General features: G+C 39.5%; 3 protein-coding genes and 1 long non-coding RNA gene across 8 annotated transcripts in view; 1 reads left to right on the plus strand and 3 right to left on the minus strand.

Moving 5' to 3' along the window:
- Positions 1-316: 316 nt before the first annotated feature.
- On the minus strand, positions 317-2,059 carry LOC143369717 (uncharacterized). Its single transcript, XR_013085472.1, has 2 exons — positions 1,311-2,059; positions 317-493 (listed from the first exon to the last, which is right to left on the minus strand). It is a non-coding gene; the product is annotated as an uncharacterized LOC143369717 (long non-coding RNA).
- A 1,634-nt stretch (positions 2,060-3,693) lies between these two features.
- Positions 3,694-7,179, plus strand: Shmt (serine hydroxymethyl transferase). Of its 3 annotated transcripts, none has more exons than XM_076814004.1 (7): positions 3,694-3,822; positions 4,442-4,627; positions 4,983-5,176; positions 5,261-5,472; positions 5,557-5,881; positions 5,952-6,451; positions 6,523-7,179. In XM_076814004.1, exons 2-7 carry the CDS (start codon positions 4,454-4,456, stop codon positions 6,687-6,689), a joined length of 1,572 nt encoding a protein of 523 aa, XP_076670119.1. In that variant the 5' UTR covers positions 3,694-3,822; positions 4,442-4,453; the 3' UTR covers positions 6,690-7,179. The 3 variants fall into 3 exon arrangements, with proteins under 3 accessions (XP_076670119.1, XP_076670120.1, XP_076670118.1); XM_076814005.1 differs by having other exon boundaries at positions 3,800-3,822; positions 4,447-4,627; XM_076814003.1 differs by lacking the exon at positions 3,694-3,822 and having other exon boundaries at positions 6,523-6,719; positions 6,875-7,179.
- Positions 7,039-11,114, minus strand: LOC143369714 (Golgi to ER traffic protein 4 homolog). Its single transcript, XM_076814010.1, has 6 exons — positions 10,953-11,114; positions 10,789-10,867; positions 10,151-10,385; positions 9,939-10,077; positions 9,702-9,842; positions 7,039-9,614 (listed from the first exon to the last, which is right to left on the minus strand). Exons 1-6 carry the CDS (start codon positions 11,063-11,065, stop codon positions 9,365-9,367), a joined length of 957 nt encoding a protein of 318 aa, XP_076670125.1. The 5' UTR covers positions 11,066-11,114; the 3' UTR covers positions 7,039-9,364.
- A 2,438-nt stretch (positions 11,115-13,552) lies between these two features.
- The window catches only part of LOC143369713 (uncharacterized), a 319,720-nt gene continuing 305,724 nt past the window's right edge, over positions 13,553-27,548 (minus strand). The window contains exons 5-7 of one of the 3 annotated variants that reach the window (XM_076814008.1): positions 26,228-26,320; positions 19,431-19,522; positions 13,553-18,680 (exon numbers count right to left, since the gene is read on the minus strand). In XM_076814008.1, coding sequence (XP_076670123.1) covers positions 19,446-19,522; positions 26,228-26,320 — 170 coding nt within the window. In that variant the 3' untranslated portion in view covers positions 13,553-18,680; positions 19,431-19,445. Of the gene's footprint in view, positions 18,681-19,430; positions 19,523-25,707; positions 25,935-26,227; positions 26,321-27,548 lie in introns of those variants that run through there. The other 2 variants (XM_076814009.1, XM_076814007.1) reach the window with 2 other exon arrangements.

The following is a 27,548-nucleotide window of genomic DNA, read 5'->3' on the forward strand; positions in this document are numbered from 1 at the left end:
TGTGCAGTACGGATGAAATAATATTCTCGCCCTGATACATGATTCTACACAGAACGGGCGCGATTTTCATTGTTTCTTAGATTCATGCGAGCGAAATAGAAAGAGAATGGAAATTTACAGGTTTCGAGACACTTAAAAGTACCGAAGTATTTCTTTCAATGTCGAGCAATGAAAATTTCGTTCAACGATATTGAGATATTCGCGGATGTTCCTGACTGCATTTTTTAAATAATATATAGAGACGAAGTACAGACAGAGGAACAGACAGAGAGCCGTTTCGTTGAGTCACATGTAAAATGATAGCTTTTGATCTAGGACAGAAGTCAAAATCATCGTACGTGTTAGCTTGGAAGCTCTGAGAATATGAATTACATTTTGTTGTTATGTTATGTATACATATATATATATGAACTGTATACATATATTTCGTTGCTAGGTTCCTCGATGAATACCGTTGATGGCGATGATTTTGGAGTTGAAACTAGTACGAATACTTAAGGTTAATGTCCCAATTTCTGCTAATTTAAGAGGTTACTCGTCATAAAGACGGTGTAAAAAATTTGTTTGTGACCAAAATTTGCAGAGTAATAGATTAATTCTTTCATAATAAATCAACCAGTCGAAAACTATTTAAGAAAGATATTTCAAGATGTTTAACTACTAGTAATTTGTAATTAAATATAATGCTCTAAATGTCCGTATTTCTGCTCGCATAATATGTTGCCTTTTCAGATTAAAATAAGTTACATCTCTTATGGAGATGTTTTATAACACAACAGTAAAGCATAAAATAATGATAAACAAAAAATAAAATGCCTCCGAATAGAAATAGAGATTACAGCATATATTGAATTGTGAGGTTATGTTACTAAAATTTTGGGGAGTAGAAATGCGGACATGACGGTGATTCACTTGACCCTAAACCTAATCACCTGTTTTCTACTTAAAAAAATTTAAAAAAAGTAAAAGAAATCTACATCCAGAGCACAATACAGCATCTGTTTTTGTTATTAAATAAGAACCTTTACTGCAAAAACTATTTTCTGCCTAATTATCGAATACCAATAGTGATGCTGTTCCTTAGCACAACCAGCTAAAACACGGTCGAAAAATCATGAGTCTCTCATTTTAAAAGTTTTTCGTTGCTTATGCTGCATTTTGATTAGCCCCAAGCTCGTGCAACTCGCGTAAATGTTCAAATAATTTAAAATTATTTTGTTGCAAATATAGTACAAACGTAACGCTTATAATAATAAGAAAAATACAAAATTAGCAGAAATGGGGACATGAGCAGAAATTGGGACATTCACCTTACGACGATATTGATAGTAACTCTGTATTTTTTGCACGAAATCATAAAAACTTTATTGGAAGAGAATTGTTTAAGTTATTGTATTATAATAAAAAAAAAATATATATATATATTAAGCATCAGACGTATGTAATAAATAATCTGCAAAAGGGCGCACTTCTGATACATAATGCTTGTAATAAGTTTCTAGCGCATTTCTGTGTTTTTGTACAGCTAACTTTGTAGCAGCTGCTCAATGGCAATTGTAAATCTCATCTATATAAATTTCTCGATAATTCTTTTTCTAAGCAAATAAAAGCAGAATGCAATGCAGGTATGCATAAAAGAGATAATTGCTAATAAAAAGACGAAACTAATACTATATGATTTTCACTGGTTGCTCCAAATGGGCGATCCAATTTTTACGTCTTTTAATCTTCATAGGCATGTATAGTTTAATATTATTTTTATAAAGGATTCGAACAGTATTAGATTTTAGAGCAGTTTCGTAAGAAAGTGATTTGGAGGAAAAAATAAGGAGGTACGTCAAGCTATGGCAATGATATTATGTAATCATCATTACTTAGCCATTATAGCATATTATAAAAACAATATTTTATAAATGCAATATTTGGATACGATTCTACTTTATATAGAACCTCCAACTTAAAAGCTTTGTATATACACATTAAACGTAATTAAAACGACTCCCTTTTTAATTAATACTAAAACTGTAAATACGTTTTTGCGTGTGATATTATTTGTTGTTTATTTCTTGTATGTATGCTTGTTTCCACCACATCTGTCCTAGCACTGTTTATGGAAGGAAGATTAATCGTGAGATTTCGTTTGCATATAGTATAAGTAACTTAACAGCAGCTCCATACAGATGGACAGAATGATTTCAAAATAGATATTCAACCGATTTATTCTCCTTCGAAGACAGGGGTTGAAGGCATATAATTTATCGCTCTTCTTTTCTTTATGCAATTGAAATCATTTGAGATATATTCAATAATGTATAAATTCACCGTGGTCACAAGACTGCCAACCAAGGTAGCTTTTTTAACTGTATTTCCAAGAATTATAGAAAGATGTTAAACGGATTATAAATCAAACGAATTTGTAATATCTTCATGGTATAGAAGGAGTTAACATTTTTCTACTACTGTAACTTCTGCGCGATAGTTCAAGTTAACATGGGGTCAATAGTTGCGTGGAGTTAATAAAGTCAAGCCAAACATAATTTTGGGTTTATAGGCCTGAAGAAGCTACTTTATTCAATAGATAGAATAGAATAATTAGTATGGAAACTTCATTTTCATATGTAAAGTTCATCTTATGTTGTCTTGCGTGGAAAAACATTAATTTACACCAGAAAATACAAAGTATGTTATTAGAAGATTATGTACGAACGAGCCAAACATGTTTCACAAGTTGTTTTCCCATATTTTATTTTGATCGTACTGTGCGTTCTGTGATTTTCCACTGGGTATTGCTAAACGCACATTCGTATCGAAAACTGTATTAGTAAGATACGATTACTATACATAACGCGCGTAACAAATAAGGTATTGGTGTAACTACGTAACGTAAAATATTATTTCACAACTTTCAATGATTCGTCTCTCGCATGGAAATAGTGCCTACTGATTGCAAGGTTCCTCAGTTATCCTCAGTTATCCTGAAATGTATTCCTTCGATAATTTATCCGCAAGTATCATAAAAATAGACGTAGTAGCGGTACGGTATGCAAATATTAATGAGAGTAATTATGCTCGTTGCATTGATTCTCGTAGCATTTTAGTAGCATGAGTATAACAGTCGCAGCAAAATCAACTGGCCGCTCAAGGCCGTCGATGGTCCACTCCCACTACAAATAGTTTATCGTACTACTGCTCCATCTCTAGTCACTTCGCAGAAATCCATAGGTACACTTTTCTTATTCTTTCGACGAAAAAACGTCGATCTGTCGTAAAAGTAGGACTTGCGGCCGGGGAAATAGTTTACAGTGATTAATTGATTTCGTTTTGACCATAGGCTTATCGGATGTTAGAAGCATGCCTTTGCTTAAAAAGCTACGAATTCATTGGACATGCCGGACTGTATTTTTTCTTTCGACAATTTGAAACAGAAAGCACTGTTAGCAATATATCATTTTTACGTTAATTCTTCGTAGAAATCTTATTCCGAATTTCTTCGTTCTAGAAATAGATTTGTATAAACTTATAGTACGTGACAAAGGTTAAAGGCGATTAAGAAACGAAAGAATCTGGGGGCGAGGAATAATAGCTGAGAGCGCCAAGAATATTCGAAGTTTCTTATAATACGATAAGAGAAAAGCGTTTTAAAGCTCTTGATAAAAATGTCGACTAGATTGACCAGTCAGAAACTCGATCATGTACAGACGCGTGTATACGTAATCGCAGAAAGTACATGGATCGTGAACTACTTTCCAAGCAGTGCCGTTACAGTAAAAACGTAAAATCTGTTATTGTTGCTCGTTATCAGTACAGAAATTGAAGTAGATAGTAAGTCGCATTATGGACCAAAATTGTTTATTATATGGTATAATATAATTTTGTTATACGTTAACTAAATCGATACACGTTTATGGCAGAACGTGGATCAGATTTGGCCTTGTTTTTAAAAGAAAAACGCTATTTGTAACAGGAAGTTGTATTACTGCCAACAGCTGTTAGTATAGCATTTCACTATTGAGGTATTTCTTTCGACAATTTCGATGTTAAAAGTGGCATTTAATCGAATCACATGCAATTATCATTTTCATTTTTATCGAGGATTGTTATTGTAAGTTTGCAAAAGCACGCGTAGATTGTTCACTCTGTTTAACGTAGCTTTAAACTGTATTTGGTGTAACAATTTTGTATAAATTTTAATTGTTTATTTACGAAACTTCTCGTGCTAATATGAGGAATACGGCGAGTGCAGGTGTTTCGTTAGTTAACATTCATGGGGGTTGTTGAATATATTCTTCGATTGATTAACGAGTAATCTTTAGACGTTACGTAGATAAATGATCGGAAAATATTTCAAAGTAAGAAACTTGAATATTACGCGCCTCGTGCTTTATAGCGTCGTCGATTTCACACCTTCCGGGAGCTTGTTATAATATGTATTTGATTTAAGAAAAGCTCGGCTATGATTCGAAATTGGTCGAATTTAAATCGACGCGGTTTTCGAATCGCTAAAGACGTGCTAATCGCTCGCGCGCAGCGGATAAAACGTCGCGGACTTGAAGGTCAAGTTCCAGAAGTCTTCGGAATTTCAAATCGTAACGTACGCTACTCGACCACCTGTTCCGCACCGAAAGCCGTGAGTAAATTTATAACTTAAATAATATTCTAATTAGTTTATTAAACACTTATTGCTTAATAAACACTTATTGTTTAATAAACTAATTATAGACTGAATGTAATAAGTGACGTTATTTAATAAATGGTGTCATTACACCGCGCGCGGGGTTATCAGTTAGAACCATTTTAGTGTCACGAAAATAATAAATAAGCAACGTTTTGTAATGCCCCTCGCAGAGCAATGTTACACATGTATCTGGGAAATTATGAAATACTGCAGCCATAAATTATGATTTATTATTACGTTACCGAGGCTGTGCTTAAGTATTTTGAACAGGAAAGAATAAGTTTAAGGAGTGTCCTCTTTTCCACAGGATATGACTGGGATCCTTCATAAAAACGTTTGGGAGACGGACCCGGAACTTTTTGAACTGTTGAAGAAAGAGAAGAAGAGGCAGCAATGTGGTCTCGAAATGATTGCTAGTGAAAATTTCACATCTCTCAGTGTACTTCAATGCTTGAGCTCCTGCCCTCATAATAAATACAGCGAAGGTCTTCCCGGTCAAAGGTATACTTCTCCTAGTTCATTATTTCTTGCTCTCTTATATTCCTTATAAAGTTACTGAAATGCATTATGCCCTTCTACGATCAGGTATTACGGAGGAAACGAATACATCGATGAAATCGAATTGCTGGCTCAGAAACGTGCTCTGGAAGCATTCAATTTGAATCCAGAGGAATGGGGTTGCAACGTACAACCGTATTCGGGAAGTCCGGCAAATTTTGCTGTTTATACAGGCTTAATCGGACCTCATGAACGTATAATGGGATTAGATCTTCCTGACGGAGGACACCTCACCCATGGTAGTATAAATTTCTCTTGAATCAATCAAACTATTAAGCGTCCTGACGTTGCAAAGATTACAAATTGTTTTACATATTTTGCAGGCTTCTTCACAGTGAATAAAAGAATTTCTGCGACGTCGATATTCTTCGAATCGATGCCATACAAAGTTGATCCTGAAACTGGTTTAATCGATTATGATAAACTGGCGAAAAATGCGAAATTGTTTAAGCCTAAAATTATAATAGCAGGTGTATCCTGCTACAGCAGATGTTTAGATTATAAACGATTTAAAGAAATAGCGGACGAAAATAGTGCGTATTTGTTTAGCGATATGGCTCATGTAGCAGGTCTAGTCGCTGCTGGATTGATCCCCAGTCCGTTTGAATACAGCGATGTTGTATCGACTACTACTCATAAAACTTTAAGGTAATCCTTCTTGGATAGCTATTTAATTATTGCCGGCCATGTTAATAACATCTGATTTCTTAATATTTAGGGGACCTCGAGCAGGTGTTATCTTTTTCCGTAAAGGAATTAGAAGTACTGGAAAAGACGGACAGAAGATTATGTACGACTTAGAAAGCAAAATTAATCAGGCTGTGTTTCCAGGCCTGCAAGGTGGACCTCACAATCATGCAATCGCAGGAATTGCTACGGCAATGAAGCAAACTAAATCACCAGAATTTGTTCAATATCAAAAGCAAATTATAGCGAACGCGAAAAGACTTTGCGAGGGTCTTCAAGAACGTGGCTATAAAATCAGCACGGGCGGTACTGACGTTCATCTGGTACTGGTTGACTTACGGTCCACAGGTATTACAGGCGCTAAAGCAGAAAAGGTTTTGGAGGATATCGGTATCGCCTGCAATAAAAACACTGTGCCCGGTGATAAAAGCGCGTTGAATCCTAGCGGTATCAGACTTGGTACGCCTGCGTTAACTACCCGTGGCTTAGTTGAGAAAGATATCGACGAAGTTGTTAATTTTATACACAGAGGTACACTTAGAAGATGATATAAATAATACTAATACCTATAAAATGTATAACAAACATTTTCTGTATTTCAGGATTGTCACTGGTCAAGGAAGTGTCTCGTATTTCTGGCCCTAAGCTCGTCGACTTTAAGAAGGTATTAACGACCGATGATGGCGTTAAAGCTAAAGTCGCAGCTTTAAAAGAAGAAGTTCAAACTTTCTCGAAACAATTTTCCATTCCTGGTCTTGAAACGTACTGATTATGGAACATTTATATTTCTATAACAATGGTAATCTTAATCTTTTGCATTGCGTATATTTTCGAGTAATTTTGTGGGACGAGCTATATTTTATAATCAACTACCTAGCGAGGGATATAAATGTATACATGCACGAGTCTGTGGTGTGAAATATGTATTTATATACATACATAATATTTTTACAGATATAAATTACTTAAAAAATCTTCGTTACGAATACATGAGGAAATTAATTACAAGAAAGTGTTTAATTACATTTTAAAAGTATTAGATTATGTGGATAATAATATTGCATTGCTTATATATTGTAACAGATTTTCATACTCTTTGCCAATCGTTTAAAAGTGTATGCACTTATTGCAACTGCATCTAGACGTATTTTCACATACACGTTGCTCAATTTGCACCTCTGCGGGTATAGTCCATTTGTACAAATTACTATTCACAGAAAGTTAAAAGATTTAAAAATACAATTTCAAGTTTATACAAACCTACGTATTTAAATTTTATTTCCTGATTTCTATGCTGTTACATGTAGGAAAGGGGACTTGTAATCACTCGTAATGTCAACGATCTGCCTAATTCTGTTACTGCATTATCATAAATGTTTAAATACTTCCAGCACTATTGTTCATTGCTCATCACCTCTAAATAAAAGGTTAAATAAGTCGGGCTGTTTCAACAGCATAAATTAATTTCATATTTATCTATATTACATCGTATCATTAAATATTTTCATTTTCTTCTTTGCATGTAAAATTGTATGCTTTTACTTTGTAATTAAGGATCATCGTCATGCGGATAATCAACATTTCATTAGAAGTATTATATAAATTAGCTTATGTATTAACGCACATTGATACCAACAGTTTTACGGGTTTAGCGATGCACTGAAGTTTACAATTAATTTACAGACAGCAATATCGTGCATCCTGTTAAGTAACAGAAATGAGTTTTAATTAGGAACATAATGGCTGATTAAAGTTAAACGTTTATATTTCTTCTTTAGTTTCAATTCCCACTGATAAGTATATTAAAGATGCGGTTAATATACTCACTCGTGCGGTGTAATTACCTCGTTGAAATAAATTTCAAACGAATTCTTGGATAAGTATGGGTAATGAAAATCTCGTACGTTATTTTTCGTAAACAGTGTGTTATATACTTGTGTACCGACTATCGAGTATCCGAACACTTCAGATTTGGATTCCTTCCTTGCCTCGTTGTGAATGGCATGGAGCAATAATATAATTTCAAGTACTAACATTAATATAACACGAACTTAATAAATCAATCTTTCTCACTCTATTCACCGTTTCCTCTGTTGTAAATAGGATCGTAACGATTCAACAATACGAAAGTTTAAAGTGATCGTCACATCATGTTCGACAATGCAATATTTGAAAACCTACAACTTTATTTCCCTTTGACGGGGAGTCCCGTATGTTCGTTCGTAAAATGAAAATTAAATAGTACAAAGTGTCGCAACAATTTCAACATTTGTACGACGCTTTGCCGTGTCCATCGATCGTGAAAAAATGTGTTTCTATACCGGTAATAAAAGGATACTTTGTGTATGTTTATGTACTTTTATAATACACGTGCGCACATTATGTGTACGCGCATGTATATACTTACAAATCTATGTCTTTAATTATGTTTTTTCCCATACTTTTTTTTCCATTCAATACCTAGTAATAGTATAGTTGCCTTATTAGTAGTGAAAAGTGTTTCATTACAGAATCATGGCCGTTTTATTTTGTTAACTAAATATGTAATCTACTTTTTCTTGCTAAAATTTTAAACAATCTCGTTTATATTATTACAGAGTTTAATAAATAAATATTTTACTTGTTGCTACAACATTTACTTGCGTACGAACCACTTTACTCGCTTAATAATTTAGCAACAAGTAATACTATTAAGCACTCATTTTCTGAAGCTATAAGTATATATGTCACGTTTATTTGTCACAGGACTAAGTTTATATAAAATAAATCTTCGTTTCAGCAATTACACTCAAATACACATTTGCTTTCATATATATACATATATATATATATTTATATATATATATATGTATATATATGATGTACGGATTGTAAGGATTTTATTCAACGTTCAGGTTTACTTTGAAATTTGTAGCAACACTGAAATAGAAGTCTGTTGGTATAATTGAAAAATATAGATCAAGTTTCGACATAAGCGTAGCAAATTATAATTCACATTGTAGTATCAAAATAGATCCCAATGATGGAAAAAAGAAGAAACGTTGAAGAATCGTCAATTTCTTTAAATTTCATTCCGGGTAGATTTGCTCTCTGAGAAGTGAATTTTTGAAAATTGTTGAGAATCCATAACTTACAATTTTGAAAAATTCCTCTATTAATTATCGACGCGTCCCACATATTTTCTTCTTAAATAATTTTGTCTATACAAGTTATTGAAAAAAGGAAATTTCATCATGCAGTATTCTCTTAAAGCTTCATATAACAGCACAATGCGTTTGAAAATATGCAGAACACTGATATATATATGTATATATATATATATATATACACATATATATGTATACACACATATATATATATATATATATGTATACACATATGTATATATACATATATGTTTATTATTTACTTTCATCCCATTGCACAGTGACGCGTAACCTTTAGTCAGTCAAGATCTTGTACTGTGTGTGATGTCGAAGCTGTATTTCTTTGCTCATCATCCGAATCTTCGTCTTCAAGACCATTAAAAAAAGATTGTAAAAGCGAACCGAACAGTCCTTGGTTACGAGGGCGTGGGCACGGTACATTAAAAAACAATTGCCCTATTTTGTCTAAGTACTGTCGATAACATGGATCTCTATCTAAAGATATTTGATACTGTTCACAGAGTACTGTAAATACAGTGAGTTTACCACTGAAAAATATTAATTCCAAGCTATATAATCTTCATCGATTAGCAACCATTCTCTATTAAGCTAACGTAATAGTAACGTGTACTCACCTATCGATTGTTTGTAATAGAAAAAATAAGAAATTCAATAAAGGAAGAAGATATGGCGGGCCGCTGTTTATTTTTGGATGCCGTGAGATGTAGGAGTTGAAAACTTCCTGCGCGGTCGCTTTATTTTGTAAACAGAGGTACCTGAAAAAGATTAACAGCGTCAAGTCAACGTACACCTTAGGTCGGCGCGGAACATTTGAAAGCTTTGCACGTCGAGTCGAGGAAGCAAATGCTTACTGCAGAACTGCCTGGGCTATGAAGAGTTCTATTTCATTTGTGTAACCACGCTGCTCGTGAAGCTCGACGAGCATTGCGGCGCATCCAGAACCGTCTCTGCTGTGTATGAAGTGTTGCCTTGCCATAACATAGTTTTTTTCTAAAACAAATTCATAATGCACCTCTGATAATAATAGTCAGCTATATGAAATATCTTCCCTTTCGTAGGTTACCTCTCCAGAACACTTGTGCTATCTTTTGATGTAAATCAGGGTGGCCCGTTTTATATTCGGTATTCTTTATACTCCATCGGAGTGCAGATTGCACGAATACATCTCTTTCGGGTGACGAAGGGCTCATTACTTTGAACAAGGTTGTAATCTTCTCGAAATAGTTCTGAGAAGGTTCTGCCCCCGACTGTGTTAACACATTCACAAATAAAATTCCTAAGTCAGCTCCACTGGCATACTGGAATGCACAACAATGTTACAACATATTAGATAATTTATTCGAGCTTATAAGTTACAATATAATGCGCAGAGATGTGTGCAATTTTATAACAAGTTACTTTTGATTAACAAAGCAAGTTAATTTTGATTAACATAGAACACATGGTCAATCATATCAACTTACGATTACTCGTGAAAAATGGATTCGATGTATTGCAAAATCGTTTTAATGAAAAGCAGCACGAAATAAAGTGCACGTAACGATGACTGATAATAATGAAATTTAATTGCAGATTGTTCTAGAATAAGATTTGTAAATAATACTCCAAAACTGCTGAATATGACATTACTCTGAAGGTACTCTGTTTAATAGCGTATTTATGAGATTGACGAAGATAAAGGCGGCGAGATGTGTTACATACTTGTTCGTGCTGTAATAAAAGAGTACAACCATTATACAGTAATTTCAAAAGTTCCGAATACTTCTTCTGCCCGAGATATCTGGAAGAAGAGGTTAAGCAATCATATTGGCGATTATACGGAAATAATTGCTCGGCGATATCGGTCAATTGGATTACAGACTCACCTGAAATACAAAGTTCTATACATTTGATGAGCTTCATAATAATTTTCCGAGTTTATGGACGCTTCTAATTTTGCTAAAACTCGCTGAACACCGTGATTGTACCGCGAGGCCATGTTTACGCTGTGTGGGATATTTCTTTTTCCTGCTTCTGTAATTGGCACCATTGCTGCATAAGTAATTTTGCTCTTTGGTGGTAGGGGATGGTAGTGGAATGGTAAGGGAATCAAAATACCGTCTGGAGCTTGCCAGGGCTTTTTATGTATTCACCGGCAGCAAGAGAATTATTGTCATACTTTTTATTAATCATATAATTGAAATTATCAAAATGTTATTATTGATCAAGTATAATCTAAAGGCCCGTGCATTGGCCGCGCTCGTGCACGACTCATCGAGCTGAAAGGAAGGGGTTTGGGGGGAGGTGATATTCGTTAGCTGGTCTTTGTATTTCAAATTGGGCTAAGGAGAATTCTTCTCTTTGAAAAGTTTCTGTATACATTACATAGTTTCTAGTATAAAAGATTCATATTTTTTTTGAGTAGTTACTTAATTCAATGTTCTTTGCAAAAAATATACGGAAATAGGTAGGTATAGTAGATATTTAGAACAGATTTACCACTTGGGTCACTTGGGTCTTTGGTGCTAATGCTCTAGTAGCACCAATAGAGGTCTTCTAACTACTATTAATTTCTCATAGGCTCAGATTCAATGACTCAATACAGTAAATGCAAAATCCAAACGACATTCCTCATTCGAAATGTTTCCAAATTCCGAGTCAGTCTCGAGACGAAATGGACGAAAGGCTCTCCCATCCCTAGGGTTTTCCACCTTTTCCTCCTCACCGGCAGACATTCACTCTCTCTAGAGGCAGGACTAACACGAGCGGTAAGAAAAAGCGAGAAAAAGATACATGAAGCCGGCTAAAGCTCAGTGGACCCTAGGAGATGGGACGACATGACGTTTTTCCGTCCACAAGTGTACAGTGTCTTGGACATAAAATTACATTGCGGGATAGGTCTATCCTATACCTGGTCTGTGTCCTAAACATCAAGGCGAGCCCCAGGAGCGTGTGACAGAAAATTACATTGCGTGACAGGTCTATCCTATCTAATCTAGTTTGTGGTGTATCCAATTCTTGTCCCTCGTCGGCAGAGTATCGGCGGTCGATACATTATCTTACTTGTTTCAGCAAACGGAAGCAGCGGTGACCTCCTCATCACGAATGAGGAGCCAATAAACGAACAACAAAGCTAATGCCTTAGTGGCTACTTGGCAATTTTACATGGGGCCTTATATACTTCATACTATAATAAATTAATCTATGCTTCCTTAAATGTCTTCTGTCATAAACACTTTGCACTAACACTTTTCACTGGTTTCTTTTTAAATATATTCTTACAAAAGCACCTCATGTTTTGAAACGTCTTTCAGTTTCTGAAAAAATCTTCTAGATAACTTACTAATGTACCGTTCTCAAGTAATAAATTAACTATTGCAAAATGTTCTCGAGTCCCGAAAACGACAAGTATAAATTTTATAAAAACGTTTCGATTCATTGTTTTCTATGAGTTTTACGTGTCGTGGGATGGGTACCGTCTAGAGTGGATGCAGTGCACCTGAATGGGACATAGCAGGATGATTAATATACGTGCCCAAATGAAATTTCCAGTTTTGTAACATTCTTTTTATTTATTATAAAACACAGCGGAAATACACAGCGACACGTCTTAACTTTTTTCGGTTTATTAATCCTACGGATTACTTTGCTAACTTATTGTTTTGCGTAACGTATGCAGTGGGGGATTCAGTTACAGTTCCTCTCTCTTCGATGCTGCAAATGTTCGACTAAAGCAGAGAGTACACCAACAGCCACGTATTATTTACCTTCTTCCATCGATCTCGTTTGAAGAAATAATTGAAGAATTATCAGCAGCTTCATAGCGGCACGCTGACACCAACGTATTCTCCTTTTCGTCGTTCAGCTTTTAAATTAACAAATGATTTAACCAATTAACAAATGATTAACTAATTTAATAATACTGACAAAAATCAGTTATATTGATTTTGTAATATTTCGCGCGTCGTTATTAACCCTTCGATTCACAAAGTAAAAACAATTGTATCCCCAATAATTCTTTCCACGTAAACAGAAAACCTGCAAGTGCTGGGAAAGAATCGTAAACAAAATCACTGTACACGCACATTTCAGGAAGCATTGGAAAATTTTTAAACTGTTACGCAGCAACTCTAACTGCAGCAGATAGAATGAAGAACCAGACGAACATAATAAAGAACGCTTGTACCAGAGAAAATTATATCGTTCAACAATTGTGTCTTCGGCAAATGGGAAAATTCGATGTTGCGATTAATAGTAATAATAGTAGAAACATATTTCTTCGCTCAATGAATCGTTTCGCACGTAAAACAAGCTTAGCTCGCGTGCACGGGGTGGCAGGGGTGTATAAGCGGGGGACAATGGTATGAAACGAAGGATTAACTTGAACGGGAATAACGAGTCAATAAGTAATCCTTTGTCGCCGAAATGTTCGTCGGGGTATCTGCGGGCTTTAGGCGAGTATGTTCCGTAAATGCAATTCCACACGTGAAACACCAATTACGTCTGTATTTAGTATGAAATAATCTATATCACCTATAGTCGTTTTCATTCGCGTTTATACATAGAATATATACAATGTGGGTTAGAGAGTACATGCGGCGTTAATACAATTGGTCACGCGTCCGCGTACTGCGCGCCTGCTAATTCTGATTCAATGTAAAAACACACATCAGGTCCAAACGGAACGCGACGAGCAAAGTGGCAGCGGGAACAGAGGGCCGTCCAACCACTCGGCAGGCTCATTGTTGCGGATGCAACGCCATTAACCCTTAACTGGTATCCTGGGGTCGTTCATGACCCCAAGCACGCAAAGTTCGCTAAAAAATTTTCGGTTGTCTAAGTTTACAAACTTAGAATTGCAAATTGATTTTATAATAATTGTTTATCTTTCTACGTTTCTATTATTTTATACATTACCTAAGAACAAAATATAGAGGTTGATCTAATGTCGACTTTACAAATTTCTGTCTTTTTTATTTGGGGTCTGCCACGACCCCAGTATACCAGTCACGTTTGCCAATAACACTGTACCAGTTAAGGGTTAAACGTTATTATTATTTCGACGAATTTTATTGGCATCTTGTGCGTAAGCGAGAGAGGAATAAAAACTTGTAACACCCAGCGCTACAGTGGAATTGAACGCGATGGATTATTCAACTACGTAATTCTTTAAGCTTTTAAACTCTGACGATTTAGGGTGGTATTCTACTGTGACTTAACGAAAGATTTTTATGCTGAACTTTTTAGTGTATATTTATTATATTTTAAAGTGTGAATAAAAAACCGCATGTCGCGGTAGAATACACCCTTAACAAAATTATTCTGCGCTTTTATAGAAATAGTCTTTGATCAATACTACAATCATCCCCGTTCTTTCAACAGACAATTATTCGTGTTTGCGTCGCGTGATGAAAAGTGGAGTTGCCGAGACTCGAGTATGCCAAGTGGGGGGAAGTTCTCTCGTCACGTGTCTAATGCTCGCGGCTCGTTTGAGTTCGATGTATAGACACACCCACGCTCACGCACACGGATACACGTATATGTTTGCTCAATGTGGCACGCAGGAATCGTAGAAGCATGTTCTCCACGCAGGGAAGTGCGAGGGTGTTATATGTGTCTGAATTGCTCCTCTGCAGTTGGTCGGTCATTGCAACTTCCGCGAGAAAGAGATTCGAGGGGTATTTTTCATAGGAATTTCTTTATGCGCTGTTCCGTGGATAATAAGCTTCTATAATTCCTCTGCTCGATTTCGAAACACTTTATATGCAGGGTGCAGGGAGACCATGGGTACGAATTTTGTGCATCGATAAACCTGCTCGAGAATTAACTTTTCAGAAATGTTTTGATTTTATTTTAAACACCACCAGCACGCAGTATGCGCGATCAGTTTCAACTTCTGTACTTCGGTTAGTTTCTGCGTACTAACGAGGGAACATCCCGAACCCGAGAATTCCAAAAATTCTGAAACTTTGTGAATACGTAGGGGATTTCCTCCTGATTACAACGCAGTTTTTGTTTGCTGCCCAAATTCACTCGCGGGGGAGTGAAATTAACCCCTGAGAATTCGGCTATTTTCCGATTTTGTGTTATAACTCGCAGACTGTAAGGGATAGAAAAAAAGTTTCAAGACAAAAGTTATTTCTTTTAACTAGATCTATCATTTGGCAAAGAAAAATATTTTACAATTCACGAGTTATAGCACAAAATCGGAAAATAACCGGATTTTCAGTGGTCGATTACACACCCTTACAGTGAATTTGGGCAGCAAACAAAAATTGCTTTATAATCAGGAGGAATTTCCCACCATATTCGCAAAGTTTCAGAATTTTTTGAATTTTCGGTTTCGGAATCTTCCCTTGTAAGATCAGAACCGGCTGGTTGCGTGCGCGAAGTGCGCGACGCATACAGGCGCTGCAAGAGGAAAAGCGCCTAAACGACTTAAAAAAGTAGGTGTAATACATTTTTAAGCAACTGAAATCTGTTTATGCAGCACTGAGGCATAAGTAAGATCATGTTACAGAGAGGTACTTTTTATTCGCAATTAATTGGAAGAAATTTTTTTAGAAGGGGGACAGACATTTATCGCACGCTTAAGAAAAATCTCCGTTCTCCTTTTTTATTTTTCAACGCACGCTATCGAGCCCCTAAAATTTGCACCCATAGATGTTTGCGGGTTCTGTACACGTAATCAAAGCGAGTATATTTACGCATTATTTACAAATGTAGGTGAGATACAAGTGTTCGTATAAAATTACGTCGTACCGATCGTTCGATGCACACAGGCGCGAAAGGATAACGAAATGTGTGATAACAGTATTGTTAGTGTATCTCTGAGAACTTATTCCTCAACGAATTGATTAGCTACCCTATTCATATCAGGCACATGCCACACTTTTCCCCTATTCTTCTCCGAGAGAGAAGCTCGATCCACCGTTACACTCTGCGATATAAACAGGGGTTAAATAAAACCTTCACACTCCGCTGGATCTCGATCCATGTCTTACCAGTGTGGCGGAAAGGTGGAGGAAACGTTAGTCGTTAGAGTCGTGATTACAGGCCACTTTTTCGATTGTAAATCGTGATACCCCACGACTTCAACCCCTACGAATGAAACGATGACGGCCACTTGATTTTGCTCTAACTTATATGTACGTGAAACCTAACACCGATAAGTTTCTTTCTGCGGGAAATGGATGATTCGTGGAACATTCAATGCGATAGTCTCCTGTGGTACAGAATATATTTAATTTTACAAATGTGAAAACCTTCTTCCCAGCATCTGTATAATTGTAATCAGAATTCTCGGATATCGTAGTCGAAGGGGCGGATTTTTGTATAGGCTGAGTAGGCTGTAGCGTAGGGCGGCAAATTTTGCGGAGCTGCAAATTTTGGGGAGCGACAAATTTTGGGGAGCGGCAAATTTTGGGGAGCGATACATTTGGGGGAGCGGCGAATTTTGAGGAGTGTAAAATTTTGGGGAGCATCAAATTTTGAGAGCGATAAATTTTGAGGAGCATCAAATTGGGAAGCGGCAAATTTGGGGGAGAGATACATTTGGGGGAGCGGCAAAACTTTGGGGAGCATCAAATTTTGGGGAGCGGCAAATTTGGAGGAGTGTAAAATTTTTGAGAGTGGTAAATTTTGGGGAGCATCAAATTTTGAGAGCGATAAATTTGGGGGAGCGGTAAATTTTGGGGAGCATTCAATTTTGGAGGAGTGTAAAATTTTTGGGAGCGATACATTTGGGGGAGCGGCAAATTTGGAGGAGTGTAAAATTTTGGGGAGCGGTAAATTTTGGGGAGCATCAAACTTTGAGAGCGATAAATTTGGGGGAGCGGTAAATTTTGGGAAGCATCAAATTGGGGAGCGGCAAATTTGGGGGGAGCGACAGATTTTAGGAGGCGGCACATTTTGAGCGAAAGAAATTGGAAAGGGTTTAATCACAGAAGCTTGAGACAACTTTAAAAACAATTCACTTCTCTTTCATACAGTGAATTAGCAATAACTCACATATGAGCTGTGACATCGAATTAATTTTGAAATTGTCTCGACTCTTCTAAAGTATTCGAATATTCGATGATATTTCGCAGGAAAAGCGGCAGACACTTGTTAGCCTAGGTGCGCCAAATCTCCAAATCCGCCCCTTCCATTTTCCGTTCCCGTGCTGAATCCAACAGGCTCTCGTTGAAACGACTAGAAGTGCTACAGAGGACAATTTATTTACAACTATAACGCCTACCATAATTTCCTTCTTGCACAGAATCACAGCTACGAAGGATCCCAGATCCGCCAGGCGCTTATCCAACGTTGCTCGCCGGTAACCCCAACAATTGATTAACAATCACACGGTGACGGAAACATTCAGTTTATTTCACGCTGAGCTCTTGGGTGTACAAAAGGGGCTCTTCTTTTGTCCGACAAAGGAACGCTACCCCCGCGCGGACTTGGCGCTCTTATTACAAAGCACGGTCAATCTGTCCGCCACGTGCAAGTGGCGATAAAGTAGATCGCGAATTAGGCCCGATTACACGCGAACATTGGTGCGCTCAGGCTCGACTCCCGACCGCTCAGGTACCTTCCCCAATGATCTTTGGTATCAACTCACAGACAGCGGAAAGGAAACTAACCGCAAGTTTCAATTGAACGATAGCTTTTTGGTCACTTCGGTGCACTAATCAGAATATATTAAAACGGGGATATCTAAGCGATCGCCGGCGTCCAAATAAGTTAACGAATAAATTAAACATGCCAACCTCGCCCCATGTAACGTCTCACGTTTTCATCGGCGCACCTTTGCCTCGCGCTACAGAATCGCCGCGTCCGTTCCGCGACGAGGAAACGTCGCGCAAGTCATTCGTGCGCAATTTTGCGAGAAGAATTTTTACAGTCCACTCTTCACCGGGCGAGGACACCACGGTCCTCCCCACCCCGAAATATCCCCCCCGTGGTCGCGGATTACGCGTCTCGATACAGCATATTGTCGTAGCTATTTACACATATTAAAATAATTACACATCCAAGTTACGTATAGTCCATATATGTATGTATCCGCTCGGCCTCCCTCTTTTATATATTTATATATATACATAATATATCTTATCTGTTGCGTGTAAAGTTCCATACATCTTACTCGTTTAAACAATATATTATGAATCTGACGTAACACGAAGATGTAACAAACACAGTCTACGATAATGACTCGAACTGTAATATATATATATGTATATATATATACGATCAAATCTTGAACATTATTTACACACCCATGACTCGATGATTCCTTGGTACCGTTCACCTGCCCAACAGCTCGTTTAAAATCTTTGGTTTCGGTGGCGTCGGCAACGGCCGGTCGATTAGTCTAGGTTTCTCCGTTTACAATTACAGATAACACCCTCTAAACAGCGCGTTACAGTGTATGCGTAGAGAGTCATGAACGGGGAGTCTCTCGCGCCGCCGATGAAACATGGGAAATGCCGCTTGGACGCTTGTAAAACAACATTTAACGCGGGGAGCACGGTGCCTGTCGATAAGTATCTCGGGCGTAGTAAGACGAAAGGTCGGAACGGCTGACCTTTGACACGCCAGTCGTTCGGGATTCCGTTTTAAGCGACGACCTGGAATCAAACATTTTACAATCAGAGCTGCACGAACGTTTATACGCCGAGCGGCCTGATAGGATCTTTCCACTCCATTGTCTGGGGGATTGTTTGCCGTGAAAAGTTCTGCAAGTGTTTCGGGTGGAATACCCTCTGTGTATGCGCGCGCGCTGGCGGTGTGGTTTCTTTTTTCGGGCGAAGCTGGTGTTGCATGTTTGCAAGATACAGTTTAGGTACTTTGTAATGTGCGGAAGGGAGAGAAGTGACGAGTCAACAGAAATACTGGCTCACCCTTTAGGACAGAAGAAGTTTGTTGAAACTGGTCCAAACGGCTTGAGTTCTTCTGAGAAGCTAGAAAGATTAGGTACATAGTTTACTAGGTGACGCGTTTCGTCGCTTTGAAAGAAAATCGCGATTGGTCGGAACAGCGGAGGAAACAGTGGGTGCCGATTTTTCAATTATTTTCTGAGCCTGTAATGAAAATTTAAAAATCCCGTTTGCAGATTTAAGTACGTGCTGACAATTTCATCGAAATCTGGTGATGCAGAGAAGCGACGAAACACGTTACCAACTTAGTAAGCTAATCCTTCCAGCTTCACAAAAAAGCTCAAGTCGTTTGGACCAATTTTAAAGATGTTATTCTGTTCTGAAAGGTGTGCTCGTGGATGAGACGAATGGCACGCTTCAAGTGGGAATTATCGTGTGAAACACGAGGGTATCTTTTGAGTAGAACAATTAATTGATAAAATTGCCGGTCGATTTACTCACCTAGTGATCAAATGGTTAATTGAATATGTTGAAAAGTGCCAGATGCATCACGAATAAGAAGACATTAATTGATGCTCGACCAGCGAAGTTACCTGCAATCACATCACAAATCTCGTTGAAGATAACGCGGATTACTTTAATGCTTGATAGTAAAGATCTGCTTGAAACATTTGCCCAACGTTTACAGTGCTCGCATTTGTACGGATCGTTTCCCAAAACCAAATCTATATTCACTTCTGTTTGTTTTTATTGTTCCCCTGTGTTTTAAGCAGGATCGGGCGTTTCAAGCTCATATTTGCTTATATTGCCCAACGCGAACTGTAGTCCCATTTTTTTTCCCTCTCTCCTTTAGGTCCCAGCAGCAGCAGCGCACCGGGAGAATGGTGGTCTCCCATCTTTCCCAAGTACACCGCCCCGTGATGCTTAACTTCGGTGATTTTACCATCACGGCTACGGCCGCTGGTTACACTCACTTCTACTAAACAAATTTGTGGATCTGGCCATAGAAGTAGATGCGACTTAAAACGCTTAATTAGTAAAAAAGAAAAAAAAATTGTGGATCACAGTTTATTTTACACCGTCAGCCATCCAAAGAGATCAATACAGTTCGCCTTTCTTCCCTCAGCAACTAATTCTTCCCCGGCATCTTAACGAAACATCCACCCTCCCCTTCAGCCCTCTTCAGAAAAACGATTCATCCCACTTTTCTCTTAGAAAATTCACCCTCTCCCCCGTTTTGTATGATCTGCAGCAGGATCAATAACTTTTCATCCCTCCTGCCGTACCGCGTCCGCGGTTCCCTGTCTTCCCCGAATTTTCATCCCCGTCACTGCGAAGACACTCCACCCCCATTTAATTTCCCACCCACTTATCGCCAGTATCGCGATCGATATTGCCATGCATTTTCCGTGCACCATTATTTACCATCGTAGTGCCGGGTAGCCGTTAATCGATGCGTTAGAGCTCGATAAACATGTCCACGGGCCCCGCCCGCGCGAAAATATCCTCGCGGCGGGGAATTATAGCCGCGGATACCCATTTTCCTTTACGGCCGCCGTTAAGCTTTGATTACGATCCCGCCAAAAAGTTCGCGGGAGATACGACGGCGTATAACGTTATGAATACTTTGTCCGTGACGGGGCCGTTACGCAAAGTCAGGGGCCCTCGCTAATGTAAACTGCATGTCCTTAAATTAGGGGGGGTTACACTGTGTCCCGCAAACCGGAGCGTTTCACTTTATCTACTTCTTCTTTCCCTCCCTCTCTCTCGCCCCTCCGTCAGCAGAAGGAGAGTTTCCATTAGCAATAAGAATTAACTCCCGTTCCCGAGTGCCCCCCTCGAGCCCCAGGCCCCCCTCCCCCCCCCACACCCTAGACCGTCCTCGCGCGCCCAACCCCTTCCACGGCTAATTACTTTCTTATTTGCGAGCTTCCTTGTTTTACCTATCGCTTCCTCCATTACCGTAGGAAACGTTTCCATTGCGAAACTTTTTTCCCGGGGTCTGGCCGATTTAATCGCCGACCAGGGCGGACTACCGGGCGGCTCAAAAATTCCGAGCTCCAGCGCTTAATCGCCGACGAGGGGGGCTTTTTCCGGGGAGCCACCGCTGAACGAGCCGATTCGCCGTCGGCGGTTTTTACGAGCTACCTCCCGCGAAGTTGTCAGGAAGTTTTGGTAACGGAAGTAATTGCTCGCGGAAGGGTGTCGCGGGGGCGCGGAGGGGATGCTGGGATTTTTCTGGGGAATTCCCTTTCCTGGGATAAGAGTATCGACACCAATGCAAACCACCTGAGACTTGATTAGGGGCGCCGTGAACGACGCTGCGGGGGTGATTGGAGACCCGGAATTGGAAATTGTTACTTTATAAGGTGAACGTCCCAATTTCTGCTCATTTCGTATTTTTCTTATTATTGTATGCGTTACGTTTGTACTGTAGTTGCAAGAAAATAATTCTGAATTATTTAAACATTATATATTTAAATTACAAATTTCCAATAGTTAAACATCTTGAAATATCTTTCTTAAATAGTTTTTGAATTGGCTGATTTATTATTAAAGAATTAATCAATTACTCTGCAAATTTTCATCGCAAACAAATTTTTTACACCTTCGTTATAACGAGTTACCTATTAAATGAGCAGAAATTGGGGCATTCACCTTATTTGCGCTGATGTGAAATGGATAACTTAACTTTATAAATTTGTAAATGCAGAAGGCAGCTAACGGTTTCCTTCCTTTAGAGAAGATAGAGTAGGGGGGCCGGGGCCAGTTGATTCGTTTTTCAGTTTTCAATCTTTTTCATTTCTGTTTGAATTAATTACTTAACACTCATCTGTCCCACGTGTCAATTTGACGTGGTTTCAAGCTCCCGGCTTATACGCCTGAATGTTTTCGAACCCTCGAATGTGCAAAGGTTATTCATAAATTCGCGGCGCGTACAAAGCGCTGAGAAATTGTCGCGGTAGACCTTGCACGTGGGTATAGATAGTAATTCGACATTACATTGCCCATAATCATGGAGACAGTAGGGTGTTCAAATTGAATGCCGTTGATTCCGCGCAGTTAGTAGATATATCCATATGATAATGATCCACCGACGTTGCTATCCGATGCAAACGAGGTCTAACTTCCATGACTAATTAGTGTACATTGTTAGAAGCACCGCCTGGTCGCGCTAACTTAATAACAGGCACAAATTAACTTTCCAACTTTTTCGTCTGCCACGCATTTCATTTGCAAATTCGCCGTATTGTATAGAACGATAAAACGGTAGAATCCAAGTAACTATATTACGTACTACTGACAAGGGGAGGACTAGGACTGTCCCACGCGGATGTCAACTAAATTTTGGTGGATGGTAGATCTTTACCAATGAACACTTTTATCAGAATAACTGTAGTAACGATATCTCATTTGAAGGGTAGGCAGAAAAATCGGGAATGTCCATTTCCAGTGATTCCGCGATTTATAGCATATTTTGTTGTTGGCAACTGGGACTACAGAACTGTCGAATCACAAAGGGTTATAGATACTGGTTAAACACAGGAATGTCCACTCTGCACTTGAACAAAATACGGAACGCCCTCCTTTGCCTAAACATAAGCTTCTATCGTGAAGGTAAAACAAGAAACTAAGGTGAATGACCCAATTTCTGCTCATGTCCCCAATTCTGCTCATTTCGTATTTTTCTTATTATTGTATGCGTTACGTTTGTACTATAGTTGCAAGAAAATAATTCTAAATTATTTAAACATTATATATTTAAATTAAAAATTACTAATAGTTAAACATCTTGAAATATCTTTCTTAAATAGTTTTTGAATTGGCTGATTTATTATTAAAGAATTAATCAATTACTCTGCAAATTTTCATCGCAAACAAATTTTTGTACACCTTCTTTATGACGAGTTACCTCTTAAATCAGCAGAAATTGGGACATTCGCCTGATATAAGAAAATTAAATTCATCGAACCTCGTTTCTTTACAGACGTATTACAATATTAAAACTTAAATTCCTTTTTTTCCTCTTACCCTTCGTTTCAGAATTCTCTAAAGACTAACCCATCAGCAAGTGTCGTAGGGTCGTCTAGAATCCCGAAGCTCACAGAACCGGTGAACTAATGAATATTTCTCACAAAATTACATCCACGCATTTACAGAGCAAAAGTTTCTGAGAATGTGCCATAAAGATATGTCACCACCATTAATCCCACCGAGTGTTTCGAGATTCTAATTCCAGGGTGAAAGCTTCAGAGCGAGGATTATAATCCTCTGATTAAGCTAGCTTTAAAACCGCGAGCGTACCGAGAACAGCAACGTGTCTAGATACATTAACCGAACGCCTCCTGCGCACTCGATATTCCAAAGTTCGTTCGCAAAGAATCGTCGATGCGTTCCCCTTATCCTTTGACTTTACAACGCGCGAATCTCGTAATCCTTCGATAATAAAAGTTGTCGAGGAATTCTTGTTCCGCCCCCCCCTAGCGCCGCCGGGTATTACGAAATTCGCGTAAAGAAAGTTACGCACCGCATCCCCTTTGACGCGGCGCCCGGAAACTTTAACGCATTTCCGACGGCGTGGATCGGCAGAGTGCTTGATAGCATATCACCGAGGAGATTCGTGCGGAAGTGCGCGAGGGGAGGGTGTCGGGGCGAGAGAGAGACAGGGTATTAACGCAACCTCAACTTCGGTTATTTATTAGCGCAGCGTAGTAATGCCAGCTGATGAGCTTCGAGAGGGAACGCCGCTTCTCTTCATCCCCTTGAACCAGAACTTATGCCGCTGCTAGTTTATTAACCTTAGCCGTCAGCGATGCTCGATTATCAGCGAAGAGATTAATCTTCCCCGTCCCCTCTTCTTCCCATTCTTTTTCCCCCTCCCCTCGACGAGCCGGGGTTGGGAAAGGTTGATCCTCTGAATTTTGCACGTGACTCGAGTTGGACGCAACACCCCGCGACGCTTATGACTTTCCCGGTTTAGCCATTTTCGTTCCGCGTGCTCTCTTTTAATGGGTCAAAGCAGCCGTTAATCACTAACGGCGCGGAGAGGCGAGATCTTCCTTGCGATTGAATTAGCACCGGGGGAATTTGTTTTTAGAACCGGGCGCCTGAGCTCCATCGGCCTTCGATCACGCGCGGTTAAGTAGATTTTTCTTTAATCGAATGCTGTTTAACGCGCTCCTCGGCTTCCCCCCTCCGGGGTGGCTATTTAGGGGAGCGGCATCCCGGAATTTTCACGGGGCGACGTCCAAGGAACGGCGAAGGAGGCCAGTGATTACACGAAAATTCGCTCGCCTATTTCTGCCGCGGATGCTGCGATAGGAAATAAGACTTCTGTCCCAGGAAATGAGGGGTGCAATATAGGCAATATTGCGCCGTGGAAAATCGATCGGCGAACTAGATTCCGGATGATTCGTTTATCATAATATCGGCCGCGGGACAGGAATATTCGTTTCCAAAGCGCTTCGTTAGCGACAACTTGTTCCGTCGCGTCGGATGGCATTAAGGCTCGGCGGGGGACGAAAAAAGGGCCACGGATCGAGGTGAATTTGCGGCAAACAATCCGCCGTAAATGATCTTACGGAGGAGTTTCCGGAGCTACTAAAGCCTCGTGCCGTAATAACCATTGGGCGTTTGGAATTCCGAACGGGATTGACACGCTCCGCGGTGACGTTCGTTCGCGAGTGGATTTCTGCGAACGTTAGTCCCGATAGAATATTTATAAAGGAGCGTAGTTCCATCCCGGAGAATGTTGGAGGGAACCTGGCCGTGTTTATTTATTTAGAGTGTCTAGGAGTTGTGCGCTGTTACCTACGCACACGACGCGCAAATACTGGTAATTTTGCTAGCGGGGCCGGCGTAATTAGTGTATAAATATTTTACTTGTCAACGTGGAACTGGGTCATTAATGGAGGGACGCGTTGCGTTACTCGTTAACGCTGCTCCGGAAGCTTAGAATTCGATAATGTCGTCCGTGAACTCGGGGCAGCGCTCGTTTAATCTAATTGCGAACGAAAGAAACGTTCAGCAGTCCGGCGAGAACTGAATATCGTTCAAGTTCTTCCTGAACAGGCTGTGTAATCGGTGCGACAAGTGGGACGGTATTATTTAATATTAATTGTGTCGATATTTACCTTCGTTTCCTCTATTTTATGGGGAACAGAAATGAACTTTGTAAATTGAATGGAACATAGGCGAAAGTGTGTGTGTCGATTAAAGTTTCTTCAGCTCTCGCAGTGCGTGTAGGAAGTTTATCGATACTAGAAGGCGGGTGTAGAATCGGGGATTTAATGCAAGCGGAGGAGGAGACTTATAATTAGAACAGTATCTGTGATCGCACTTACGACTAAGAATTCTAACATTGGCAGAACATTGAACAGAGTTGGTGCCTCAGAACAAGTGTCAAAGTGCAATTAAGTGCAGAGAACAGGATGCTAAAAACAAGCTGCTTGGAACGCGGTTAAAAAGCGATCTGCCGCATTCGAAATGAAATTCACGTGTGTGGTCTGGATTGTCTTTAAAATACACTGATATTCTCAATTTAATTCCTTAAAGTGCAGTGCCACTGGCGTACGCAAATTGGGAGAACGAATTGTATAAATTCTTTTAAACAACTCGAAGTTATGTTATACAATTTCACCACGAAAAAATGCAACTTCTTTTATCTAATTAGAGGAAGTGTTGAAACTCTGGATTATCATCGAGCATTTAATTTGCATAGAACTGGCAAATATTTAAAACCCAAAACACAGCATTTGTCTATTCTCCTTTCGTTACTTCAGTGGATTTTAATTTCGTTTCAATTAACGTTTAACTGTTTAAGTAGATCAAGAAACACTTTAGCCACGGTATTAAAACAAATTGTCTCTGTTATCTCTGTAATCCGAGGTCCGTCTAGAGCCTCCCCCCGGGAATCTGGAACGCCACGTTCCCCTTGCAAAAATTCGTCGGCGGCCCTGGCGGCTCGGGGCACGTGAATTTCACTCGTATAGATGGGCGGTTCGGCTGAAAACGAAAAGCCAAGAACAAAAGGAACGCGTCGCTCGCGATATGCTTTCCGTGAACGGAACCCGTCGGAATCTTTGCTAAGAAACCGTGGGTCCCCGAGGGTTCCCGAGGGTTCTAAAGCGATCTTCAGGCGTTACGAGCAAATTCGAGCGCGGGATGCTTGGGAATTGGAATCCGGCACGCAAGAAAGACAACACTATCGATCTTGTCAAAGTTTCCAAATCTCATGAACGATGGTGGCTTATGGTGGTGATGTCGTGAATAGACGAGGAGAAATTTACAAGCCTTACCACCACCATTGCCAGGCTCTGAGTTGTCTAGCGCTTGGATCTCCATTTTGTGCAGCAGCTTCGTTGTAGCGGTTGAAGTAGTAGTAGGCGTTCCTGCACAACAAACACCACATATCGCGTCCATCAAGTAGTAAGCACAGATATTTCTACGGGCTGGCTAGCGTAATGTTAGAAACGGAGGCGGCCAGCCGCGGTTTTAGTTCGTTCCACTGGGGGGCTCAAACGGTCTGTTAGTCGAGGTGTTTCTTTCAAGGGTGAAGGGGGTGATACGCGGTGGATACTGGTGATTAAGACACTTCATTCATTTCCAATGCTGTGCTCCGTTTGTTCGACTCGAATTTATTATCGCGTGTCAAGTTTAGGTGCGCACAGATTCAATATAATTGCATAAGAAAGTGTAAACGAATAGACGCGAGAGAATCGAGATGGAAGAAAGAAGAAATATGAGGCACAGACACAGTAATAGTATATTAGGTTAGCGAGCAAAGAGTGTTTAAATAAAAATGGCTCTAAAATTATTCGTCCCGCAAAGAGGATATTTCTCTGATTTTTTTTTCGATGTGCATCTAAGGGTGCAACGGTTGCCGATGCGTGACACAGTATCCCGCGAAATAACGAATGAATTTTTCGTTGTTCGCGCGGCGGTGACCAAAATGAGAACATGAAATCGAGGCTTAGAACTTGCGTCGTTAGTGGCAAAGGAGACAAGAGACAGAAACTAAAGTATTAAACAAACGGGTAACTTGCGAACACGTTTACCATGTGCATGCATCCGTTTAATTATAAATAATCATATCACGTTCCACAAACTCAGCGAACGGTGGCGCAGAAAACGAAACGGACAAACAGCACGCAATGCAACACGGCTCTGTTTATCCAATCGAGGATCCTCTAATGACTCGTATTACGCCACGTTCGATTATATTCTGCACGGGCAAATAATGCCGCGTTACGCACGTGCCTCGCGCGAGCTCCGTCGCGCGAAGTAGCTTCGGGGCACTTTTTTTTTCTCCTTCTTAACACTTTAATCACTTTGCCGTTTAGCGAAAAATTTACACCCGCGTTTGTCTGCGCTCGAAACGCAAGATAAATGTTTTTTGCGAAAGTTCCCTCAGCGAGGTAATTAATCTCTGGTGGTTTGGCGCAACATTAAATGAGCACTATATTATGCTACATAATGCCTCGGGAACTTCAGGAGTCCTTTAATTTTATTATCCTAGTTCCGTGACAACTGTGAGAGATAATCGTGTAAGGGGGCGAAGTCTCGAGCAGGAGTTACTCCACGGGAAAGCTGAAAAGTCAAAGTTTCCAGTGCCCCTTA

The sequence above is a fragment of the Andrena cerasifolii genome, chromosome 6 (genome assembly GCF_050908995.1).
Source record: "Andrena cerasifolii isolate SP2316 chromosome 6, iyAndCera1_principal, whole genome shotgun sequence".
NCBI classification, from domain to species: Eukaryota; Metazoa; Arthropoda; class Insecta; order Hymenoptera; family Andrenidae; genus Andrena; species Andrena cerasifolii.

Coding starts and splice junctions, on each gene's coding strand:
- Shmt (XM_076814004.1), top strand. CDS start 4,454: ATGATTCGAAATTGGTCGAATTTAAATCGACGCGGTTTTCGAATCGCT. Junction 5,882..5,951: donor ACTACTCATAAAACTTTAAG/GTAATCCTTCTT, acceptor CTTAATATTTAG/GGGACCTCGAGCAGGTGTTA. Junction 6,452..6,522: donor TGTTAATTTTATACACAGAG/GTACACTTAGAA, acceptor TCTGTATTTCAG/GATTGTCACTGGTCAAGGAA.
- LOC143369714 (XM_076814010.1), bottom strand. CDS start 11,065: ATGGCCTCGCGGTACAATCACGGTGTTCAGCGAGTTTTAGCAAAATTA. Junction 10,386..10,788: donor TTTTATTACAGCACGAACAA/GTATGTAACACA, acceptor TGTGCATTCCAG/TATGCCAGTGGAGCTGACTT. Junction 9,615..9,701: donor CTATTACAAACAATCGATAG/GTGAGTACACGT, acceptor AATATTTTTCAG/TGGTAAACTCACTGTATTTA.